This window comes from Ipomoea nil, unplaced genomic scaffold (genome assembly GCF_001879475.1).
Source record: "Ipomoea nil cultivar Tokyo-kokei standard unplaced genomic scaffold, Asagao_1.1 scaffold3130, whole genome shotgun sequence".
Classification (NCBI taxonomy): Eukaryota; Viridiplantae; Streptophyta; class Magnoliopsida; order Solanales; family Convolvulaceae; genus Ipomoea; species Ipomoea nil.
In genome coordinates, this window is record NW_017619558.1 from 223,883 (window position 1) to 247,335 (window position 23,453).

The following is a 23,453-nucleotide window of genomic DNA, read 5'->3' on the forward strand; positions in this document are numbered from 1 at the left end:
CACATCCCCCAAGATACTCGTAATCACAACTCATCCGTAACACAACACATAGCACACTTTGTTGGCGCCACAGGACCAATCGCATGCCCATACATGAGGGTCAGCGCATATAGCTCTGACACGGCCCCGCAGCACCCTGCCCCGTATCGCAACACGGAGGGGTCGATCGCAACCGACCGATGAACCGCAGCTCATCATAGTGTTTGATCGCAACCAAACGGTGAACCGCAGCCCAAGAGAATGTCATCTGACCGCAGCCAGGAAAGAGGACGAACCGCAGCTCGTATAGAAACGTTTGATCGCAACCAAACGGTGGACCGCAGCCCAAGAGTATCAATCTGACCGCAGCCAGCTTCTGAACCGCAGCTCAGGATAACCAATCTGATCGCAACCGAATTGGGGTAACACACACACATAACACATAGCAAGCACATGCAACCCACATTACACATTGGGAAGGGGGATAAAACGTATAACAAAACCTATGCGTGATCCATCACATACTAAGAATAGTCCTAAGGGTTCATACTTCTTTCACCTAGGTCAACGGGATACCAATTCAGCTAGCATGCAATACAATAGACTCATAATCCTACGAGCGGTACCCGAAACATCAAACTAGACATAGGCACGATAAACGGAGTCCGTTGGGACACCACGGGGAACGGGGAACATCAAACGGGGAAGCCGGAGTCCCAAGGTGGACGAATTTCCAGCGGGTAGCTGGTGGGTGGGGGCCACCCGCCGGAATTACTGTTCCGGGTAGCGGGTCGCCGGCGGGCAGCTGCCCGCCCGCCGGCCACCCGCTGCCAGGCGGTGGTTCACGGCGTCGGGTAGGTGGCGGGTCCCCTACCCCCCACTGACTTCTTTTCAACAATTACGCCCGGGAACCGCTATGGAACCCGGAACCATGCTTAGACACTTTACGACGCAATTAACGACAACACGTAGACAATTAACGGATCAAATACGAGAAACGAGCGACACGTAACCTATCATGCTTTACTAAACATAATCAACACCCAAACATGCGATTTCCCACCCGATGATCCAAGAATCAAAGCATACGGTACAACCTAGGGTTCTAATCGCTTTTATATCAACAAGAATACGATTCGTCTTCTAATTACAAGCTACGGTAAGAACAACACATAATCATCAAGGATACCAATTAATCATCAAGAAAATCATAATCATCAATAACAATACATAATCATCAAGAATCCCAATTAATCATCAAGAACATCATAATTATCAAGAAACTCCCAATATCAAGATTATCAAGATTCCCCATGAAATCATTAAATCAACATCAATAATAATCACCATAATTTCTCCATTCACAACAATATGGGGGAAACCCTAAGGGGAAATCATAACTATGAAAATAGGTTTTGTTGAGACATGGGTTACCTCTTAGCCTTAATTAATTCCTTGGCTATGAAGGATCTTTCTTTAAGCTTTCTTGATTTCTTGATTTCTCCTAGGGGAATTCTTGGAGCTCCTTGGGTGGTGGGAGATTATTGTGGTGGGGATTCTAAATGCCTTTTAAGTTCCCTATTTATATGCTATGGGGTTTAATTCTCCTAGGATTAGGTATTGGGCTTTAGGGATGGGGGTCCACGGACCATGGTGGGCTTAATACTAATTAATCATTGTGATTTATTTCTATTCTCCCTGGTTGGATGTCTAATTAATTAATTGGTTTTAGGACTCGTAACACGGGGTGTTACAGTCCCCTCTCTGTTTACGTTAAGAAGTCTGTTTATGCTTATTCCTCTCAGAAGATATCCTAAACGATCTTATTGTCTTTTTAAAATTCAAATTTCCTTGGGATTTGTTTCCTTCCTAAAAAGAAGCTATACCGTTGCATCAATCAATCAAGCCTGTATGATATTTGACAAGCCGATTTGACTAGGGCTACTTATTCTTAAGGCTGAGTGTTACCGGGTCGAGAAGAAATTAATCACCTTTGCTCTCATCTCTCTTCTCTCTTGCATATCTGCTCTCAAAGTTTTCTTTTACAAACAAGATTTCATGGCGGATCCCGTGAGAAACATTATCATCAGGCTCGGAAGGAAGGTGCACTCTCCGGCGACAGCCCTGAAACATATTTAGAGGCTTCTGCAGTTGGCTATGAAGAAGAAGCTTAAACTTGAAGAAGAAGCTTAAACTTGACCCTCTACTGCGAGATGAAATTCTGGTAACTGTTATGTCTAACTACCCAGAATTCTATGCTGAATGGTCGGCAGACGAAGTGACTGAACTCCTAGTGATGGTTGCCGAATCCAATGAAGAGGTCTCACCAGTATCTATTCCAGAACCAAGTGATGGAAATCGGGTCGGGGCATTCCTGCAATACTTTGCTCAGCGTGCCCTAGAATCCGATGAAGCTGCTCGTCGACGAGAAGAGTCCCAAGCTCTGTAACTCGAGGCTGCTCAAAGAGAAGCTACACATAGACAGGAAATTCTTCGCCAACGGGGACTTAAACCTATGCTTAGTGAAGTCATCAGCCCGACACTGCTTTATACTGTCGACAAACGTCTTCTCTCTGGAGACCATATCAAGGATGTCGTACCTGTGACTGCTCCAACAAATTCCGAACCCGATGCTGTGAATGATGAGTCCCTGCATGACAAAGATGTGAAGATGTCTGAACAATTGAAGGCGCGAGTTGCTGATCTTGAAACGGTGCACGGTATCATTGCCAAACAGCTGACCGGTGCACGTACTGAGCTAGCTACTGTTCTGCTCCGCATGAGTCTGACTGAATCTGCTGCTGTTGTGGACCCTGAGAAGACTGATAGTGACTCTCCCTCAAATGCTTGATCTTTGGCTACTTTTGGCAAAAAGGGGGAGTAGTGAACTCAGGGGGAGTGTCTGTGATGGTTGTTGAGTACCTTCTGGCCCTGGCTGGGCGATGTGATGAATGGAATGTTGTTTTTTGAGTTGTCTGGATGTTGTCTCTAATTGATCTAAGACTGATGTTTTTGTTTCTAGACTGTTTAGTTTGTTTTTGGTTGTTTTTAATCAGATTGATCATGGGTTGTTTTTGCTCATAACCTATCTTAGTTTGTTGCTTTTATATAGTCGAGTTGTTTTGCCAAATAATAGCCAAAGGGGGAGTTTGTTAGTGTTTATGTTCAAAAACCCCACATTATAATTGGCAATATTATTATGGCATTCTAAGATAGGTTTAGAGGTTGCCCGACTGGTTTTACAGATGAATGATCAATCAGAAACAACAACAGAGGAACTGACACTGAAGATCTGACTTAGGAAAGCTGTTTCCTTATAAGGCTCACGCAGTAAATCAGACCAGTATGGAAAGAAAATCAGTGTATCTTCAAAGAAGGTAATGGACCTAATCTGCTAAGATTACATTCCTCTTTTACAGTCCTACCTTCTATAATCAAAGACATCTATGGAGAGTGTTTAATGAAGGATCTATAAGTACCAATTCTTGGAGAGAACTAGGGTTACGACGAATATACGAAGAAACACTCCATATCTACTATATGAGAATAGATCTTTGATTGATATGCATCTTCTCAACATAGAATGTTCAAGGTGATTAAGATGATGAACTTGAGAAGAACTACTGCTACTTAAACGAAAGGACGTAAATATCACACTGTTGTGGTAACAACTTTATAGAGCGTCATTGAAGTGGACTGCATCAGAGTTGGCTCTCCAAGTGAAGGGATTTCATTGGACTTCTGTATGCATGGCTCTCCATCTTCAACAATCCACTAAACCTTTGTAGACTGGGTTTGTACCTTGTGTGGGGCACTTGGGTAAGATTATTGTATATCTACCTTTGTACATTGGATTATGAGTTAGTGGATTGGACGCCTGTGTGATCGTCCCCCAGACGTAGATACACACCGTATCGAACTGGGTAAAAACACTCTGTGTCTTTGATTTTGTGTGTGGCTATCTTTCTCCCTCATTACATATTTACTGATTAACCTAATTGGATCAATCAGTAATCTGTTTCAGTCATCTAGTTCTATCGAATTATCTAAAATGAGGAATTGCAAAATTACACACTTATATATATGTATTCCGTTTCGAAATGATTGTGTATATATACCCTACCTATGTATGATACTTAACAGGTATTGGTGGGTTACCAGCATTATCGTTGACCGGGTGTCATCCCAATGTTTATCTTTGTATCTTTCAGGTGATGTCTAGACGAGCGCGATGTTTAGAAGCCGGTAGTCTAGTACCTTTACCTTTGTTTTGTGGCCTGTGTGCCGTTGTAGTGCTAGATTGTTATCTTTTGGGAAAGATGTATACACTTGCAGATTGACTGCCGTAGCGTTTACCGGGTTTGGTAGACGTGGCATAACACCCCGCTTGGATTTCTTTTATCGAGTTTTCGTTCTATATTTCGATGTGCTAGTTTTGTGTATGATCTGCAGGTGTTAAGGCCTTTTTATATAGGTTGTGTTTGGGAGGGGGGGGGGGGGGGTGTTACAGTCACACCAATTCTATCAAATACCATTCCATTTCTAGCCTATTTTGCAAACCATACACTATATTAGGCAACGACTTGATGTGTCGAGTCCAATATCCTGTCATCAAAACATGGTGTTGACTGTTATGCAAGTATAAGTAAATAAAGTTGAACATTCGTTACTAGCTATACCTTCCGGTGTAGTGGTAAGCGCTTTATTTGACAATTGGTATCAAAGTATGTCACGGGAAACATATTGTGCACTTGAGACTGGCAGGTGGTGCGAGAGGATCCTACCATCAAAACGTGGCTATGATGACTGCTATGCAAGTGTAAGGAAATAAATTTGTGTATTCACTACTAGTTATAACTTTTGATGTTGGGGTAAACGCTTGATCTTGACACACCACCTTAGTATTTAGGCTTTTGCTAATTTATATTTGTGTAAACCATTTTTAATCCGACCTTAATTTTGTGATCAATTATTTTGCTCCATTGTTTTTTTAAAAATCAATTTATTGATCCAATAACTAATATGTACAAAGTCAGGGGGAATATGCCTCAAGCCTAAGAGAAACCAACCCAAAATAAACAAGTGTCTAAGTAAGAAAGACACATTTTGCTAACACTTGCACAAAATAAGCAAAAACTCATAGCTAGGCTTAAAGTTAGAGATGAAAATAGGCCGGGCCGAGTCGAGCTTTTGAAATTAAGTTTGATCCTACATTCCTCATATAAAAATCTAAGGTCTGAGTCTGGGCCTAAGTCTGTATGTAGTTTTTTTTTTTTTTTTTTTTTTTTTTTTGTCTGACTTGACCTGAAGCCTATTTAAAAGTCTATTTAATATGTAGACCATAAAATTTTTTAAAATATACCTAATACTCGTTCTGCCTAAAAAATAGTGACAACAATGACCGATAAAGGAGATTTATAAATTTACTTGGACAACGATTAAGAATATGATTGCTGCCTCGCAGTCGCATGGGAGAAAGTGAGATCATTGAGACATATTTACAGAATTAGTATTTAGAATTGGGATTTTTGGTGGCTAAGATTTGGTAATTGATATATATAGTTGGGTTATATTGTAAATATAAAAATATACTAGGTATAAATATAATAATAAGACGGATCATATTATATTTTTAAAAATGCGGTGGCATTTTTGTAATTATTGTCAACTTCATTTTACAAACTTGAACATTAAATATGCAATATGTAACAAATAAATATGCAAACCTCGATAAAATTTAAAAAATCAATGAAAATGCTAAATTTTAAATCTAAACCATAGAGCTAGACCCTAAGTAGTAAAAAGTAAGCCACTAAACCAAATAAAACAAAAAACTAAGTCATAAACTCTAAAATTGAAACTCTAAGTGTAGTGCACTTTCACATTTTTGCAAGTGAAATTGTTTAATACTAAATGTGCAATATGTTAATACTAATTCCAAACCTAGAAATTTCGAGAAGTGCAAATTTTAGTGTTCAACTTTGCATAATAAAGTTGGTGATAATTATGAAAATGCCACCGCATTTTTTAAATTTGATCTGGTGCTTCCGATTTTTTTCAGGTGTAAGACTGAGATTGGTTCTTAGTTTTCTCCTAAGGACTTGCTCTCATATGACCCAATACACACACACGCACATGCCAGACCTGACATCTTTACTAAATAGGCTAGGTCAAGATAGACCTAAAGTATGCCATGTTATAGGCTTCTTGATAGCGACCTAGCCTATTTTCACCTTGGCCTACTTTAGTAAACTTACCCTAGTCCAACAAAAAAGGGGGATCATGTCCAAGTTGTAACAACAAATTAGCCAGCAACATAAGCACAAGGCCACACACACTACCAAGCGAGATAAACAAAGAACACCCCAATTTTGATAAAAATTCAGTAGTATAACAACAACTCTCCATATGCCAAAACAACATAAGTGACCTAAAGGCCATGCATGTTCACACAAGCACATGAGAATAGAGTGGTGCACAGGCCAAAAGTAAACACAAGAGGTGCACATGTCAAAGCCAAAGCTACGAAAACAAAATAAAACCAAGTCAAGAAGGGCGATGGTCTATACCATCAATGCCACTATGAGCCAGTGGTCAGCAGCGCACCAAGTAACTGCTGGTGCGAACAAGACGATCTTTGTCACCATTACCACTTTGAGCAAGTGACCAGTCTTACAATCTTTAGTGGCTACCAGTACGACCAGACTAGACCATTACAAACTGCCAATAAGGCAATAACTATAGGGTAGTCTAAGCCACAATAACCACTTTGAGCAAGTGGCCAGTGGCGCACCAAATAACCGCAGGCACTGGTGGGGTAGTCTAAACCACCATCATCATCTCTTTGAGCAAGTGGCCAACAAGACACCAAATAACCACTAGTAGTGCGAGCGGGGTAGTCTGGATCGTCATCACTACTTTGAGCAAGTGGCTAATGATATACCAAATATCCACAGGTATCGACAGGGTAATCTGGATTACCTTCACTACTTTGAGCAAGTGCCTAGCAAGAATTGGAATTATAGTCTTTATCGGCTGTCATTAACACAAATGGACTAGGTTGTTGCAAACCGTTAACAGCTACAAGACAGTCTGGACTACCATCACTCCTTTGTGCAAGGGGCCAATAGTGTACCAATGAACCATAGGCGTAAACGAAGATTCAAAAGAAGAAAGGATCTAGCAATGCCAGAACAAACAACTAAGCATCAACACATCACTACGATCAAAGGAAGGCAAGCCATCCAATGAGACTAGGAACGCACGAGGAGGAAAATCAAGCAAGGTGCTAAAAGGAAACTCTTGATCCCTCCTTGACACCCACTCATCAACAAAGCAAAACAAGGCAGATTAACCTCAGGCGAACAAACCAAAGCAGTGAAAGAGACACAAGAAGCAAGAAATGTAAGACACGAAACGTCACTATCAAAATACCAACGAGCGCATGAGGAAGAGTCAAAATAGTCCTTGAACTCCAACATCGAAGTCTTGACAAAGATAGACCTAATACCCCAGATAAACAACACTCAAGACATGCAAAGAGAATCCAGCAAAAGACTTGAAATCCCATGCACATAACTTGAGTGGGCAACCCTGGTTACACACCAAGGCAACAGCTCTCCCCATGGAGCTATATTTACCTTTAGAAATATAATCTAGCCAGAGTAGGCAACCATTGAACCATCTGAACTATACGCCTCAGTGAATGACTGAGAAGTGGTATTTTCAGTGAGTTTTTATCAGTAAATCTTACAAGAATTATTACTTCTTGGCCAAATCGAGAAGTTAACCGGCAAGGTGGAAGAATTCCACCTTATGGTTAACTTCTCGGTTTGACTGAGAAGTGGTACGTACTTTCGATGAGTTTTCATTGGTCATGTCGTCGAAAGGATTAAATTTGAAAAAGAAAATAAAAATCAAAGTGGAGCACTATTTATTTTGGGAATAAAAGTTGTAAACCCAACCTGACGGGGACTTAAAGTCATAGGTCCAAATTGGAAAATACTCTTTATAATATATACAGTAGCATTTTAATGTTGGTGGTGTTGTGATGTCAGCAACTAACAATAACAAATTATTGTAAACAAACAACATGATCGACATTTAACAAGACATTCTTCCCTTTTGGTCGGGCGAGGTGTGGGTGGTGGGTGGGTGGGTGGGTGCCTTCTCTGATGTTTCTTTAATAATGCCCCAATGAACCATACCGTCGGATTTCTGCACTTCAAATTCGTCTGTGTGTCTGTCTGTCTGTGTTTCTCAGCTCACATTATTATTTGTTTCAGTCCGCGTATCAGCCGGCGGTGGAGCCAGGCGGTGGCGGAGTTCGTGCCTCACCGCCAACCACCATTTTCTCCGCTCACTTTTCTCCCTCATATATCGATTCTTTCCCGACAATCCATACTCCATTTTATATATATTTATAGCTTCCTACTCAAGGGATAAGGCCAAGTCATAGAAAACACTTGCTTAATCGATCCAACTAAGAAAACGACACTCCCATTTCTTTTGTTTTCTTCTGCATTATTTTCCCTAATATTTTTGCTTAATTCTTGTGCAACCCTATATATATATCTTGCCCTTTGCCTTTCCCGGAAGAAAAAAACTTCATTTTTTTTTGCAAAAAAATAAAATAAAATTCTCTCCTCCTCAGATCAGCTCCTTAGCTTGGCTTTCTTCTGTTCCATTTTCTCTTTTCTTGGGATCTGATCTTTCTCGATCATCATGACTAGAAGACAAGAAAGAGAAAAGATCGAACAGAGAAAGTTAAGGAACTGATGAAACATCATCTCGCAGGTTGTGTGTTCAATTCCCGAGGAAAAAGATAAAACATTCCCTCTGTCGTCGTTGCTTTTCTTTTTGTCTGCTTCAGTGCGCTTCAAAAGTTTGCAAAGGAAAAAGAGAGATTGAATAAAGTTTCAGATCTCTCTTCACATATCAAGGTTTTTTACCCTTTTTTGCTGTTATTTTACCCATTTGATTTCTCCTCCTCCTTCTTACTATATATATATATATATATATTTTCTTCTGTTAATTGCTTTTTGATATATCTGATGAGACAAAACACTAAAGTTTTTGTTTTTAATTATTCTTGATGAATATGTTGAGGTTGATGAGAATAATGGAAGCACTGCACTTAGTGGACTTTGATCTTGAAAAATTGTTTATTTCAGTAGTAAAGATGATTAAATCTGGGATTTTTTCACTACAATCATAAGTATATATATACCATTAGATTACATGTTTTTGAGTTTTGACATATATTAAACTTTTTGACTGCGAATTATTCTAACTTTTTTGAGTGGAAGGAGTTATACTTTTTAATTTTTATTTTTTTTGGTATGGTAATTGTTTCATTCTAGAGATGCCAAAAGCTAAAGCAAACTCGAGTGGTTTTTACCTACATCTACGAGTAATTTAATGTTTTAAAATATATGTTACTTGCAGTACTAGGTAGTGTAATCAAACTGTGGCAATACATACATCACTTGAAATTTAGACTTTTTTTTGTTTGTTTGTTTGTTCAATGTTAAAACTTTCATTTAAATTGGAGTTTCTAAAAAATTTCTTCTACCAAAAAAGTTGAATTCCCAATCCTAAGCCCCTACACCCCCCAAGGTTTCTCCAAAAATTTCAAGAAGATGAATAGAAGATCTGTACAGATATTTCAGTCTTGTTCAAAAGAAAAAATGTTTTCTTAAAAAAATAAAAAACCTTAATTACCCAGAATTCAATTAAAGATCAGTTGGTTTAATTTGGTTTTATTTTGTGTTTTGAATTAAATTTCTATTAGAAATTTCTCATCATGCTTCAGAATTTTGTCTTGGAAATGGCATAGGGTATAGTATTTATGAATTGTTAGCTAGGTCTTATGTTTTATTGTTTGGTTGAATCCCCAACCTCAAGACCTCTCACCCCGGCCCGACCGAGCATCTAGCAGGATGATCTTATGTTTAATTTTGTGGCTATTATATCAACACAACCACGGAAACTTATCATTTTCCTATATATTTGGTAATAACTGTATTATTTTCATTAGTTGATAAATAATGATTATTATCATTATCACTCACGATTATTATTTTTGATTAAAAAGAAAACATTATTGCATCTCATAAGTCGGAAAAATTAAGAAAAATAGTAAGAACATAAATTGATGAAGCCTCTTAAAAGGATAAATGTAGTGTGGTCCTAACCGGTTCACTGTTTTGATAAATGATGACTAATAACGATGTCCATTTTTGCACACTGATATATGGTTGCCTTCAAACGTTAAATATAGTGAATATATATAATGTTACATTACATAGGTTCAAGTGTCTTATGACTAACTGCTTAGGATAAGGGAAACATTTTCTGGATGTCCAGAAAATTAAAGTTTCATGAATTCATACATATATACTCTTAGGAAGCTTTGAAGAAACTAATTAATAAAGAAAGCTTGGGAACATAACATTTTTGTTGATTACTATGGCAGGTTGTTTTAAAGCAGATGAATTCTTTGTCACATGTTCCACCTGGGTTCAGATTCCACCCAACAGATGAAGAGCTTGTTGATTATTACCTCCGCAAGAAAGTTGCATTAAAAAGAATTGATCTTGATGTCATCAAAGAGATTGATCTATACAACATCGAGCCCTGGGATCTCCAAGGTAGTAACTTTAATGTTATTTTAGGAGTTATTACCATCCGAGGTCCTCCGAGTATAGTGGTTTTGCTACGTTTAGTCCTAAACTTTCAAATTAGCCATCGGTGGTCCTTCGACTTTCAAATTTAACAATCCGTGGTCTAAATTTACCACCCATGGTCCTTCAACTATTAAATTTTAACCAACCATGGTCCTTTCAAGAGGACCACAACTGGTTAAATTTCAAAACTTGAAGGACCATGAGTGGTTAACTTGGACCACGAATGATTAAATTTGAAAATCGGAGGACTACAAGTGGTCAATTTGAAAGTTTAGAACTAAACATGGCAAAATCACTATACTCGAAGGACTTCAGATGGTATTAACTCTTTATTTTTTACTAGGAAGATTAAAATGTTAGGATGACTAAAATTTCTTGAACAAATAATTAAATATAATTAGTATAACATCTTTATTAGGATTAAGCTCTTACCACTACACCAAAAGTTATAGCTCTTAACAAAAACAAAAATTTATTTCCTTATATATTGCCACATTTTTCCAAGACTGGGTGCTGTACTTGGCTCGTTAGGTCTTCGCCCACGATCTCTTAGCCCTCAATTGCTGGGCTTGAATATTCATTAGCCTCCGCCCAACAATCTTTGTATCAATAATTATCATTTATAATAATAATAATGGTTTGTAATTTGGATGGAAATGATAGAGCTTTGCAAGATAGGGTGCGAGGAGCAAAGTGATTGGTATTTCTTCAGTCACAAAGACAAGAAGTATCCAACGGGGAGTCGGACGAATAGAGCTACAAAAGCAGGGTTCTGGAAAGCCACGGGAAGGGACAAAGCCATTTACTCAAAGCACCATTTCCTGATAGGGATGAGGAAGACATTGGTTTTTTACAAAGGTCGAGCCCCAAATGGACTCAAATCTGACTGGATAATGCACGAGTACAGACTCCAAACCAATGAAAATGGACCTTCCCAGGCAAGTCCATCCCATCCATGCATCTTATATATGTTTCTATCAATCCTACCTAGGGTTTTCATCTACTAATGTTAAGGATTTATTATGATAGATGTTTCTTGGGTTTTTTGTTTTTTTTCTCTTTGTTCGTTGATTCAACTTATCCTGATATTTGTTAGTGCTAGCTGGTTAGTTGTTACCATTATATTTCAAGCTAAATAGTGATGAGTTGAATTGGTTAATTAATTCATAAATAACAAGGTTTCATTCCCTTAAAAGGCAAAAACATGTGTGAGACGTCTCACATATATATTCTTGTTCGTGAGATGGGTCGGGTCAACATAAAATGTACTCCGTAATACTTATAATAAAAAAATGTAATACTAAATCAGAAATAAAATATTTTATTACTTATATGGAAAAATGTAATGCTTTTACATTTTGATGTAAAAGTATTATATTTGTCCTTAAAAAGTATGGTGTTTTCTTTTATAAGTAACAAACATTTTATTCCTGATTTAATATTACATTTGCATATTGACCTGACCCGAACTGTTCCGTCTCACATATAAGTATAAGAATTCGTGAGACGGCCTCACACAAGTGTGACCCAATTATAAAGTTACTAAATTTATCTAAACAAAAGCCTTGGCTTGTTGAGTTCCCTTTTTCTGGGAGGAGTCGACTTTACGAGTGCAACCCAAACCAAATACGATTTTTTTTTTTTTTGAATGCTACTAGCTCTATTAGAATGTAGTATATAACGTCTACATTGAGGCTCAAACTCACAACCTTCCAAATGAAAGTCCAACTCGGGTACCATTAGACCACATAGTCCTAATAAACCAAATACGAATTAGTTTCCCAATAATACTGAGGATATTGAATGTCATATGTAATATATATATATATATATATATATATATATATATATATATATATATATATATATATATATATATATATATATAAGGGTTCCTATGAAATCACCTATTTAAGTGAGATTGTGAGATTAAATCTTGTACATCAATCTAATACAATTTAATGATCTAGATCAATCACGTTCGCACATTCTTAATCGCATTTTGACACACTTATCTTGATCAATCTAGACCATTAAATTTATTAGATTAATGCACAAGATTTGATCTCACAATCTCACTGACCAATCTAGATCAATCGCGTTTGCACACATTTAATCGTGTTCGCAATCACTTGATCTAGATTAATATAAACCATTAAAATAAATTAGATTGATGCACAAGATTTGATCTCACAATCTCACCGAAACAGGTGATCTCATATGATCCCCTATATATATATATATATATATATATATATATATATATATATATATATATATATATATAAGGACCAATAAATTATTAGATTATTTTTTGTTAGGTAGCTAGGGTTTATATTATATGTATACATATACATATAAATACATATATACAGGCATAACCCAATTGTTATATTGTATCATTGACTAGGGTTCTTGTATTATTGTTAATTCTGGTACAAAAATTATGTGTCTGCAGTTAAAACATCATATACGTTCATGCAGTTAATTGCTTCTGTACCCGTAACATGTTATGTCTCTGTAAATAACATATTCTTTAATATTTACAGAAATTGTTAACTACATGTACATAATGTATCTACTATAGATACAGAATTTGAAAATTATTTTTAACTAGGTCTGCAGTACAAAGTAAACTATAGTCCAAGGTGTAATTTGCCTGCATAACCTAGCCTACATACTGTAATTTTCCCTAAGGAAGTTATATGTTTCATCTCTTTAATTATCTAGTAGCTTTGTTGAAATGGAAAGAATGCATGCATTGCATGGAGCTAGCCTAATTAACATGACTAATATATATAAACTTGGTTATCTATGGCAGGAAGAAGGGTGGGTGGTGTGCAGGGCATTCAAGAAGAAAATGCCAACAATAGCAAGGAATGAAGGAGCAGATCATGAATCTCCTCTATGCAGCAGCAGCTGGTACGATGATCAAATCTCATCATTCATCCCAGATTTCGAATCTCCAAGGAGAATCTCTACTCACCATCCTAATTACAACATTAATATTCCTCCACCATACAACATCAACAACCCCCATCATCATCATCATCAGTTGCAGTACAACATCATCGTACCCCACGAACATGAACAACACCACCACCCATTCATCCACCAATCATCATCACTCCCTCAATTAGAATCCCCAAAGCTCCCCAAAACTCTATCGCCATGCAGCTCCATGCAACAACAACCCCCCGCCCAATTCCACATCATCAACTCATCATCTTCACCTTCATTGCTCTACTGCAATGATCAATCTGTGGCTGATCATCAGCTCACCACCGATTGGCGAGTTCTCGACAAATTTGTTGCATCTCAGTTGATGAGCCATGAAGATGAAGATAATAATAACAATAATGGTGATGGAAAGGAGACTACTGATGCCTACTCAACCCCTCTTCGCGCTTCCAGTTCGTTCCAACCTTGAATTCAAGTGATGAATCAAGCTTATAATATATATATATGATGATACAAGAAAGAAATTAAAGAACTAAGATTTGCCTCATTTTCTGTACATAATAATATTAAAGATGCATGGGAAGTATTGCATTTAGCTCTTGATTGCACCAATATATACATTGAGGCATGCAAATGGTAGAGCAAGAGAAGCAGACCTGTCTGTGTAACTATATATATGTATACATATAGGTGGATTGTATGACAAAGTGTCTAGGTGGATGGCACTTATTTGCTCTTATGGACTCATGATCAAGGGTTTTGGATATATGTTAATGTATTGATTATATATATACACATTATTGAGTTTATATAATTTGTAGACCTTTTCTATGTGTCTAGCATTTTCATGCATTAACAGTAATGATGTTTCTCTTAATTAAGAAAATTTGAATTGATGAGAATGGCTTACTACTATGCCAAAATCTATAAATATGTAATTTTATTTACTTATATTTATATAACAGTATAGTCAGTGTAGGATGTGAGACTCACTTCCCTCTCTAAGTTGGTGTCCCATAGAGTTTCATCAATGTGGAAAAGTAGTTTATAGTTTAAATAAGATTATTTCACTAGTGAATGACAATTTTTTAGGTGACTTATTTTGGTCTTTATCTACTTCAAAAGTGGATATTGGGCAAAATAGTAAGGTTATTAGAAGAGATAATTTTTGTGCTAAACAAAGTGAGAATTTTCCTATTTATCCAGAAGTTTCAAATGAAGACTTTTTATAAAAGTTCTTTCGAAAAAGTTAATTATCATCTTAGCCAAAACAAGCGAATGTGCAAAGGCAAAATTACATCCCACAAAACTACAAAGGATACATTATGATAGGTAAAAGTGCACATAAGAAATGTGAGCACTCTAATAGTGCATCGGGTAAAATATTTACGAGAAACTCCGCATTCGCTATGTAATTGAAAATGCTCATCACTAGGTAACCAGCTTGATTAAACTAATAAGACAATAGATAACTCTCATGGAGAATCATACTTAGAATTTTGTAATTACCAAATTAATCAACTATCCGACCAACTTAACTAAAGGTTGTTCCAAAAGTAAACCTCTCCTTGAATTACACTTTTACATATCATAGGGTGCCTGGCCACATTTTTTAGTGCATGCACTTTTACATATCATATGATGTACTTTGTAGTTTTACGTGGTTCATATTTCTTCTATATATATATAAAAGGTGCATGCGAAGGATTCTAAACACATCATATATTAAATATAAATATAAGTGAATTGAAGTGAGACATAAAAATTTTAATAAAAGATATATAATTGAACATGATAGTGTTTAAAAGTGGCTAATCGGATGGTGAAGTATCTAAGACTATCTACTTAGTCTAGATGGAAGTTACCTATCCAATGAAATTTGATAAGGCATTCGTTCAATAAAACCCATTCCTCTTTTCCCTAAACTAACAATTAATGAAGATTGCAATCCAATTCCACACTGGAGTCATGCATGCAATGCCAGCTGAGAACAAAATACAGATCCAAATAAGGCTATCTCATGGGCATATATGCAGCCTAGCTAAAGAATGAAACAGTAATAGATGGAGTATATATATGACAATTATTCATTAAACTAAATACATGAAAATTAAAGCCAAAAAATGTCTGAAACAAAGCCTGCAGGTGCATGTGGCGGTACGTACCTGCAACTGCTCTGCCTCTCTCTTTAAGCAAAATTCATATCTTGGAATGATCATCCACCTAACCCTAACACATAGCTTGTCTATTTATCTTGGTATTTACAAGACATTTCCTTCTAAAGTGTTGTTGGAATGGGTAGCAGCTCAGAGAGGCGATCGAATCCAGCATCCTACCATCAAAATGTAGCTGGCGTTGACTACTACACAAATATAAGGAAATAAAGTTACGCTACTTCTACTACTACTAGCTACAACTTTTGGCGTAATGGAAAGCGCTTAATCTAACAATTGATATCAGAGCAGGTGTAAAATACTTGGCCTGCAAGCTAGCTAGCTAGGATAATGGAGTGAAAGGGGCGGGGTAAAAAAGGCCTTCATAGTTAACCTGGAGAGCTTGCTGGTTTTGTTGGCTGGGATGAAAGAGAAAGAAGAGAGAGGGGGGGGAGGGGGGGGGGGGGGTGTATATAAGGAGATGAGGGGATTCACTATGATTATGTTGCAATAAGTATGTAGAAGAGACGACAGACATGAATGTTGAGGTGTGTGATTGATGATGATCTATCTACCAGGTGGCTGTGAATCTGCGACAGTGATGGATGAGGAAGCAGCATATATGATTTTAGACTTTTAGTTGCTGGCTTAGCTTGGGGGTTGAATTCTATTATCTCTCTCTCTCTCTCTCTAAAGGCATGGCATGCAGTCCCTTTCAAGCAATTGTTAGCTATTTAGTTATTTATTATTATTGTTATTATTTTTTACAGTAGAAGACATCATAATTGATCCACCGTGCCCTATATCACGCCTTCATCATAATTAACCCTTCTCTTTCTCTTGCTGCTTCCGCACTTCCAAAACAAATTGCTATATATCCACTTATATATAATACATTATTATTGTTATTATATAAGTCTCCATAAATGTTATATACTCTTAAGAATTAGAGCACAAATTAAATCTAGCTATGAAGTATAGCTGCACGTACGTATACTAAGAGCATCACAAGCTGAGCTTCTTTGGAGGGTTTTGCCGAGCAAAATTGAGAGGGTGGTTTTTGGTTGATAAGAGGGTGAATTTTTGACAAAGGCCTTGGTTGGCAAAATAGTTAGCTTATTGGTAAATTTTAACTTATTCGACTACTATTAACTTTTTGACTTGGTTAAAAAAAATTAATATAAGTGTTTGGTTAATTAGCTTTTGTAACTTCAAAATGCTAAAATTCAAAAAGCTACTCAAAACAACTTTTTCAATTAGCTTTTTGAGAAAAGAAATTATACCAAACATCTATCAGCTAACAACTAATTTACCAAACACATTTCTACGAATCAGCTAATGTTATCAACTAGTTATGCCTCTAATTAACCCAATCAGCTAACATCTAACAACTAACAGCTATCAGCTAACCTCCATTTACCAAATAGGGCCATAATTTTTTTCCTTGCAAAATCAAGTTTTTTGAAGGAAAGAAAATAAAAATAGAATACGAAATGCACAACATGCTTCTGCCTAGTGAATACACAGTCGTTATATCGTGGACCGCGGTGCACGTGCACCGCAGTCAAAACGACGCCGTTTCTTTACTTAAAGAAACGGCGCGCCGTTACAGTTAACAGAGCGTGCATATTTGGTGTATTAATTATCAACTGACACTACAGTGTATTTAAACCGATACTGCCTCACGTATTTTTTATATATTATCAACTGAAACTGCAATTCAATTGAAGCGAAACTGTAGTTGTGTTGAAATGAAACTACAGCGGGGTAATTTCCAGCGGGTAGCCGGTGGGTGAGGGGTCACCCGCCGGTGGCAAATTTCCGGGCAGCGGGTGCCCGGCGGGCAGTCGCCTGCCCGCTGCCGGCGACGTCCATCCTGGCCGCGGGTAGGTGGCGGGTCCCCTACCCCCACCTACCCCCCACTGACTCTTTTTCACCAATAACTCCCCGGGAACCTTTGTGGAACCCGAAACCATGCTTAGATACTTTAAAACGCAATTGATGGCAACACGTAGACAATTAACGGATCAAAAGCGAGAAACATATGGCACATATCCTATCATGCTTTCTAAACATAATTAACACCCCAACATGCGAATTCCCACTCAATACATTAAGAATAACATCATACGGGTTTCACGTTACATCCTAGGGCTCTAATCACAATTAAATCATCAAGAACGTAATTCATCTTTTACACTAAGAAACAATACGATTTATCAAGAATATCACACAATCATTAGGAATCTAGGTTTATCAGAATATTACACATTCATCAAGAATCTCTTTCCATCCTCAAGATTATCAAGATTACCCAAGAAAGCATAACATCAATTATCAAGATCACACCATCAATATCATAAACGAATCATTAATACACAAGGATGTAGAGGGATGCCTAGAGGGAGATTATAGCTAAGAAAATAGGTTTTGTTGAGACATGGGTTACCTCTTAGCATTAATTAATTTCCTTGGCTATGAAGGATCTTTCTCTAAGTCTTTCTTCTTTCTTGATTTCTCCTAGGGGAATTCTTGGAGCTCCTTGTGTGGTGAGAGATTATTGTGGTGTGGGTTCTAGGTGCCTCCTATGTCCCCTATTTATATATCTAAGAGTCCTAGTTAGGGCCCAATTACTATAGGCTTGCTAACTCTATTCCTTTTAGGACTAGGGGTTGGGCCTTTTCCTAATTAATTATTGTAATTTAATTTTTTCTTTGGATAATTGGTTAATGATTAATTGGTTTTAGGGGGCGTAACACGGGGTGTTACAGCTGAACCGAGCTGCAGGAAGAGGCTTCGTAAAGATGTCAGCCATCTGATCTTTTGTAGAGATAAAGTTGACCAAGAAGTCCCCAGACGTCACCTTATCCCGCACAAAGTGATAGTCGATTTCCATATGTTTAATCCTGGCGTGGAAAACTGGATTCGCACACATGTGGGTTGCGCCTAGGTTATCACACCATAAAGTGGTTGGCGCACCGGAATGGAGACCAAGTTCACAGAGGAGTGATACAACCCACGTTACCTCAGCTGCAACATCGGCTAGACCCTTGTACTCTGCCTCAGTGGATGAGCGGGCCATTGTCTGTTGCTTGCGGGATACCCAGGAGATGAGGTTTGAGCCAAGGAGCGTACCCACTAGTCGATTTCCTGTCTACGGGACAACCAGCCCAGTCGGAGTTGGCATATGCGTGGATATCCGAAGACGGTGATGAAGATAGTCGTAAGCCATGCGTGGATATCGCAGGACCCGCTTTAGGAGACCCCAGTGTTCATCAGTCGGAGCATGCATAAACTGACATAATCAATTAACTGCATAGGAGAGATTAGGTCGAGTAATGGTTAGATACTGGAGAGCCCCGGCAAGTCGACGATACTGTGTGGGATTCTCAAAAAGCTTAGTTGTAGGCGATGTGGCTTGTGTAAGAGCCGCTGGAGTGGATGGTGGTTTGCAATAAGACATGCGGGCATGGTTTAAGATATCATCCATATAATGGCACTGAGAGAGAAGCAAACCACCCTCAACGAGTAGCATTTCAATGCCGAGGAAGAAACTAGGGGTGCCCAAGTCCCGTATTTTGAAAGTAGAAGAGAGACGTTGTAGAAACGAGGCAAGGAGTTCTGAGTCATTACCCATCATGATTATATCATCGACGTACACTAACAAAAAGACCCGTGAGGCGTGAGCTATATTGTAACACCCCACTTTTTTATACCTTATTAACAATACTTAACTTAGAAAGGGATACTAAACAAGCATAATAAACTTACTAATTAAACTTTAAGAGGTGTCACCGCCACAATCACCGTACACGGTGATTGCATAGGCAAGGAAATGATTTAAACATAATCAAGCTTACTAACTTTAAACAAACTTGGGGAATGAAACCCCGGTGTCTAGCACTATCAAAAACATCTAGATAGGTCTACAACCAAGTCTCAAAATAAACATAATTGATAAGAGTTTAGACTACAACTAGCACTCTAAGCTAATCTAGTCTAACTCGATCGCTCTCAAGAACTGGGCCCACCTGAAAGGGGTTAACAAACAAAAAAGTAGAAAACAACCCGTTAGCACGAAGCTAAGTATAACGCCACTCAATCCTGTAAAATACTATAGCATATACTTTTGAAAAACATTTGTTTCACACACTTAGATCAAGTATTCTCAATCACTTTAATAACATTCAAACATACTCAACAGTAATTATATATGCTTGCAACCTAATTATCAAATGGAATACTTTCTCTATCATTTAACACATAAATCAATCTCATGTTTTCACATGTATATCACTATCATGGCGAAATACATTACTTAAGCTCAAAGAATGGATAAAGAGATCAGATACTAAATACTCAACAAGCAATCTCATACTATCATATATTTCAACAAACAATCTCATATTATCATATGTCTCAATAAGCAATCTGATAATATTATTATCTCAATAAGCAATCTCATGCTATCAAATAACTGGATAAACAATCTCATGCTATCATATATCTCAATAAGCAATATCATGCTATCATATATCTCAATAAGCAATCTCATGCTATCATATATCTCAATAAGCAATCCCATGCTATCAAACAACTCAATAAGCAATCTCATGTTATCATTGTGAACAAAGAAAATTGAATATATATTTAGAAATTCAAAATTTTAGATACAAATCAAGTATCAATGCGGTGTGGGTACAAGATCTCTGGATGTCCTCTGATTCTTCAATTTGATGTCTTGAACACTCCACCATTGAAGGGCCTCCGGGTTTCAAGTGGCTTGATCTTCAAAGAAGGGCTTGTATATATAGCTTGTTCTTCTTGAAGGGCCTCCGGGTTCAAATGGCTTGATCTTCAATAGAGGTTTGAATCAACATACATCAACATATGAAGGAGGAAGGATTTGTACTTTCAGGATCACATTTTTATTGTGATCTCTGAATAAGCTTTAGATTTCTTTCTATGATTTTTCCTAGGATGTCTAATTACAGAGAAATGAGAGCTCCTATTTATAGTTGTTGGATAGAGAGTTTTGATAAGCTCAAACTCTTTTGATATTATCTAATTAACAAATTAGATAATATCAATATTATCCAAAATATTTTAAATATATTTAAATATACTAATATTGATAAATAATCAATATTTATCAAAATTTAAGTGTCTACAAATGCCCCCTCGAGACTTGCTTGTACACCACTTGAGAGCATATAACACTCGAAAGTATGTAGTGCAAGAAAGTCTTGACACCACAACTTAAAGATATAAGGCCGTTTCAACTCGTGCCAAGGAGCCTTGAAAGATATGAGGCCGTTTTTACTCATGCCAAAGAGCCTAAATATGAGGCCGTTTAAACTCGTGCCAAGGAGTTTCATTTAGCTTCATCCGTTTCAAATTTCATACAGGGTTTGCCCCCATATCGGTTGAAAGTGTCTATGAAGAGATGAGAGGCAGAGCTGTCCCACTGGGCGTGCCAATTTGTGAACAAAGAAAATTGAATATATATTTAGAAATTCAAAATTCAAGTTTACATATCAAGTATCAATGCGGTGTGGGTACAAGATCTCTGGATGTCCTCTGATTCTTCAATTTGATGTCTTGAACACTCCACCATTGAAGGGCCTCCGGGTTTCAAGTGGCTTGATCTTCAAAGAAGGGCTTGTATATATAGCTTGTTCTTCTTGAAGGGCCTCCGGGTTCAAATGGCTTGATCTTCAATAGAGGTTTGAATCAACATACATCAACATATGAAGGAGGAAGGACTTGTACTTTGAGGATCACATTTTTATTGTGATCTCTGAATAAGCTTTAGATTTCTTTCTATGATTTTTCCTAGGATGTCTAATTACAGAGGAATGAGAGCTCCTATTTATAGTTGTTGGATAGAGAGTTTTGATAAGCTCAAACTCTTTTGATATTATCTAATTAACAAATTAGATAATATCAATATTATCCAAAATATTTTAAATATATTTAAATATACTAATATTCATAAATAATCAATATTTATCAAAATTTAAGTGTCTACAATCATATAACTCAATAAGCAATCTCATGCTATCATATATCTCAATAAGCAATCTCATGCTATCAAATAACTCAATAAGTAATCTGATGATATTATATATCTCAATAAGAAATCTCATGCTATCAAATAACTCAATAAGCAATCTCATGCTATCATATATCTCAACAAGCAATCTCATGCTATCATATATCTCAATAAGCAATCTCATGCTATCAAATAACTCAATAAGCAATCTCATGCTATCATATATCTCAATAAGCAATCTCATGCTATCATATATCTCAATAAGCAATCTCATGCTATCATATATCTCATTAAACAATCTCATGCTATCAAATAATGAATAATCGACAATATAAAGTCATGCTTCTTATCATACTTTCATGCAACCCGTGCAAATCATTTAATCATGCAATAAAATGAACATGATGCTTTAGTATAAGTAAAGATAGATATACATATACACTCTTTCTTTTGTAACAAGGAACACTTGTTCTGTGGAGGTTTCTTAGAGTCACAATGACTCGCTTTTCTTTTCTTTCACTTGAGTCACACAGACTCGCTTTTCTCTCTTTACTTTTACTCGTAGGCGAGGTAAGAACTTCACCGTAATGTGAATGGACCTATCTGGGCTCGGCATCTAGCTGACCTAATACTCTTCTCACCCACAGAACCATTCTCTTGGCTCGTTTCTCAAACTCTGTGGAATCAGGTATCGTACTTGTAAGTGTGTACACCCCCTAACCGGGATTCCAAGCCCGGCGGGTAGTATCCTACCTAGTAACTCGGGAATATCGACCTCGTTACTTCACATCGGATCGCAATGTCCGTTTATTTCTTTACTTTCTCTTTTCTTCTGAAAGGACATAGTCCTAACGGACCTCCAAAATCTCAAATTACTCATACTAGGTACATATATATATATAACTCATGCATTTCATTCTCATGCAACAACTATACTTATGCAAACTTTTGCACATAGCTTCTCAACAACTTCTCTTTTCTTACAAATTGGAAATCAAATATCATGTAGCTTCTCAATGCAACTAGATAATGCTTTTCCAAAATAGATATAGGTGTTTGTCCCGGTAGGGTCGAAAGGAGAGTCTAGAGGGGGGGGGGGGGGTGAATAGACTCAATTCGTTTTTTGCGAAATAACTCCTTTCAGGATTATTACGCAGCGGATATGTAATACAAATTTTAGGTTGCTTTGCACTGTTTGTTCTTTTAGAAAACTTTCGGTTAGAGTCGCGTGTTATGCAATGCACGAAAGTAAAATGCTGGAATGTAAAGAGAAAGAGACAAGAGATCTTTATAGTGGTTTGAAAAACTGTGCCTACTCCACTCTTCTTTCACAACTTGTGAAAGGTTTGCACTATCACTCCTAGTACAAAATACACCAAGATAGCTTCCTTGATCACTGAGCCGAACAGCTACTTGAAGGTTTTTCAACTCCTAGAGTTTACTCCGCCTCTATCAACGTCTTCTTCAGAGTTGAGGGTTGGATATGGATAATCTTCGAGTTTCTCCAACACAATGATGTCTTGACTGGCTGGTGATTTGATTGATGATCAGAGTATACAAAATTGCAAGACTTCTTCAAGGTTGTGTGAATGAGATCAGATGCGTCTTCTTCAAATT

General features: G+C 37.2%; 2 protein-coding genes across 3 annotated transcripts; one reads left to right on the top strand and one right to left on the bottom strand.

Moving 5' to 3' along the window:
* Positions 1-8,189: 8,189 nt before the first annotated feature.
* On the top strand, positions 8,190-14,373 carry LOC109166908 (NAC domain-containing protein 7-like). 2 transcript variants are annotated; one of them, XM_019315806.1, is made up of 4 exons: positions 8,190-8,925; positions 10,452-10,631; positions 11,331-11,605; positions 13,489-14,373. In XM_019315806.1, the coding sequence occupies exons 2-4, from the start codon at positions 10,472-10,474 to the stop codon at positions 14,095-14,097; spliced, it is 1,044 nt and encodes a 347-aa protein (XP_019171351.1). In that variant the 5' UTR covers positions 8,190-8,925; positions 10,452-10,471; the 3' UTR covers positions 14,098-14,373. The 2 variants fall into 2 exon arrangements, with proteins under 2 accessions (XP_019171351.1, XP_019171350.1); XM_019315805.1 differs by having other exon boundaries at positions 8,190-8,921; positions 10,457-10,631.
* Positions 14,374-19,085: 4,712 nt separating this feature from the next.
* LOC109166914 (uncharacterized mitochondrial protein AtMg00810-like) lies at positions 19,086-19,418 on the bottom strand. Its single transcript, XM_019315812.1, has one exon. It carries the CDS (start codon positions 19,416-19,418, stop codon positions 19,086-19,088), a length of 333 nt encoding a protein of 110 aa, XP_019171357.1.
* Between the last annotated feature and the right edge of the window lie 4,035 nt (positions 19,419-23,453).

What these genes read in the sequence shown, in the direction of transcription:
- LOC109166908 (XM_019315806.1), top strand. Translation starts at nt 10,472, where the DNA reads ATGAATTCTTTGTCACATGTTCCACCTGGGTTCAGATTCCACCCAACA. An exon ending in CGAGCCCTGGGATCTCCAAG is followed by an intron (nt 10,632 to 11,330) that starts GTAGTAACTTTA and finishes TGGAAATGATAG; the next exon opens with AGCTTTGCAAGATAGGGTGC. An exon ending in ATGAAAATGGACCTTCCCAG is followed by an intron (nt 11,606 to 13,488) that starts GCAAGTCCATCC and finishes TATCTATGGCAG; the next exon opens with GAAGAAGGGTGGGTGGTGTG.
- LOC109166914 (XM_019315812.1), bottom strand. Translation starts at nt 19,418, where the DNA reads ATGGGTAATGACTCAGAACTCCTTGCCTCGTTTCTACAACGTCTCTCT.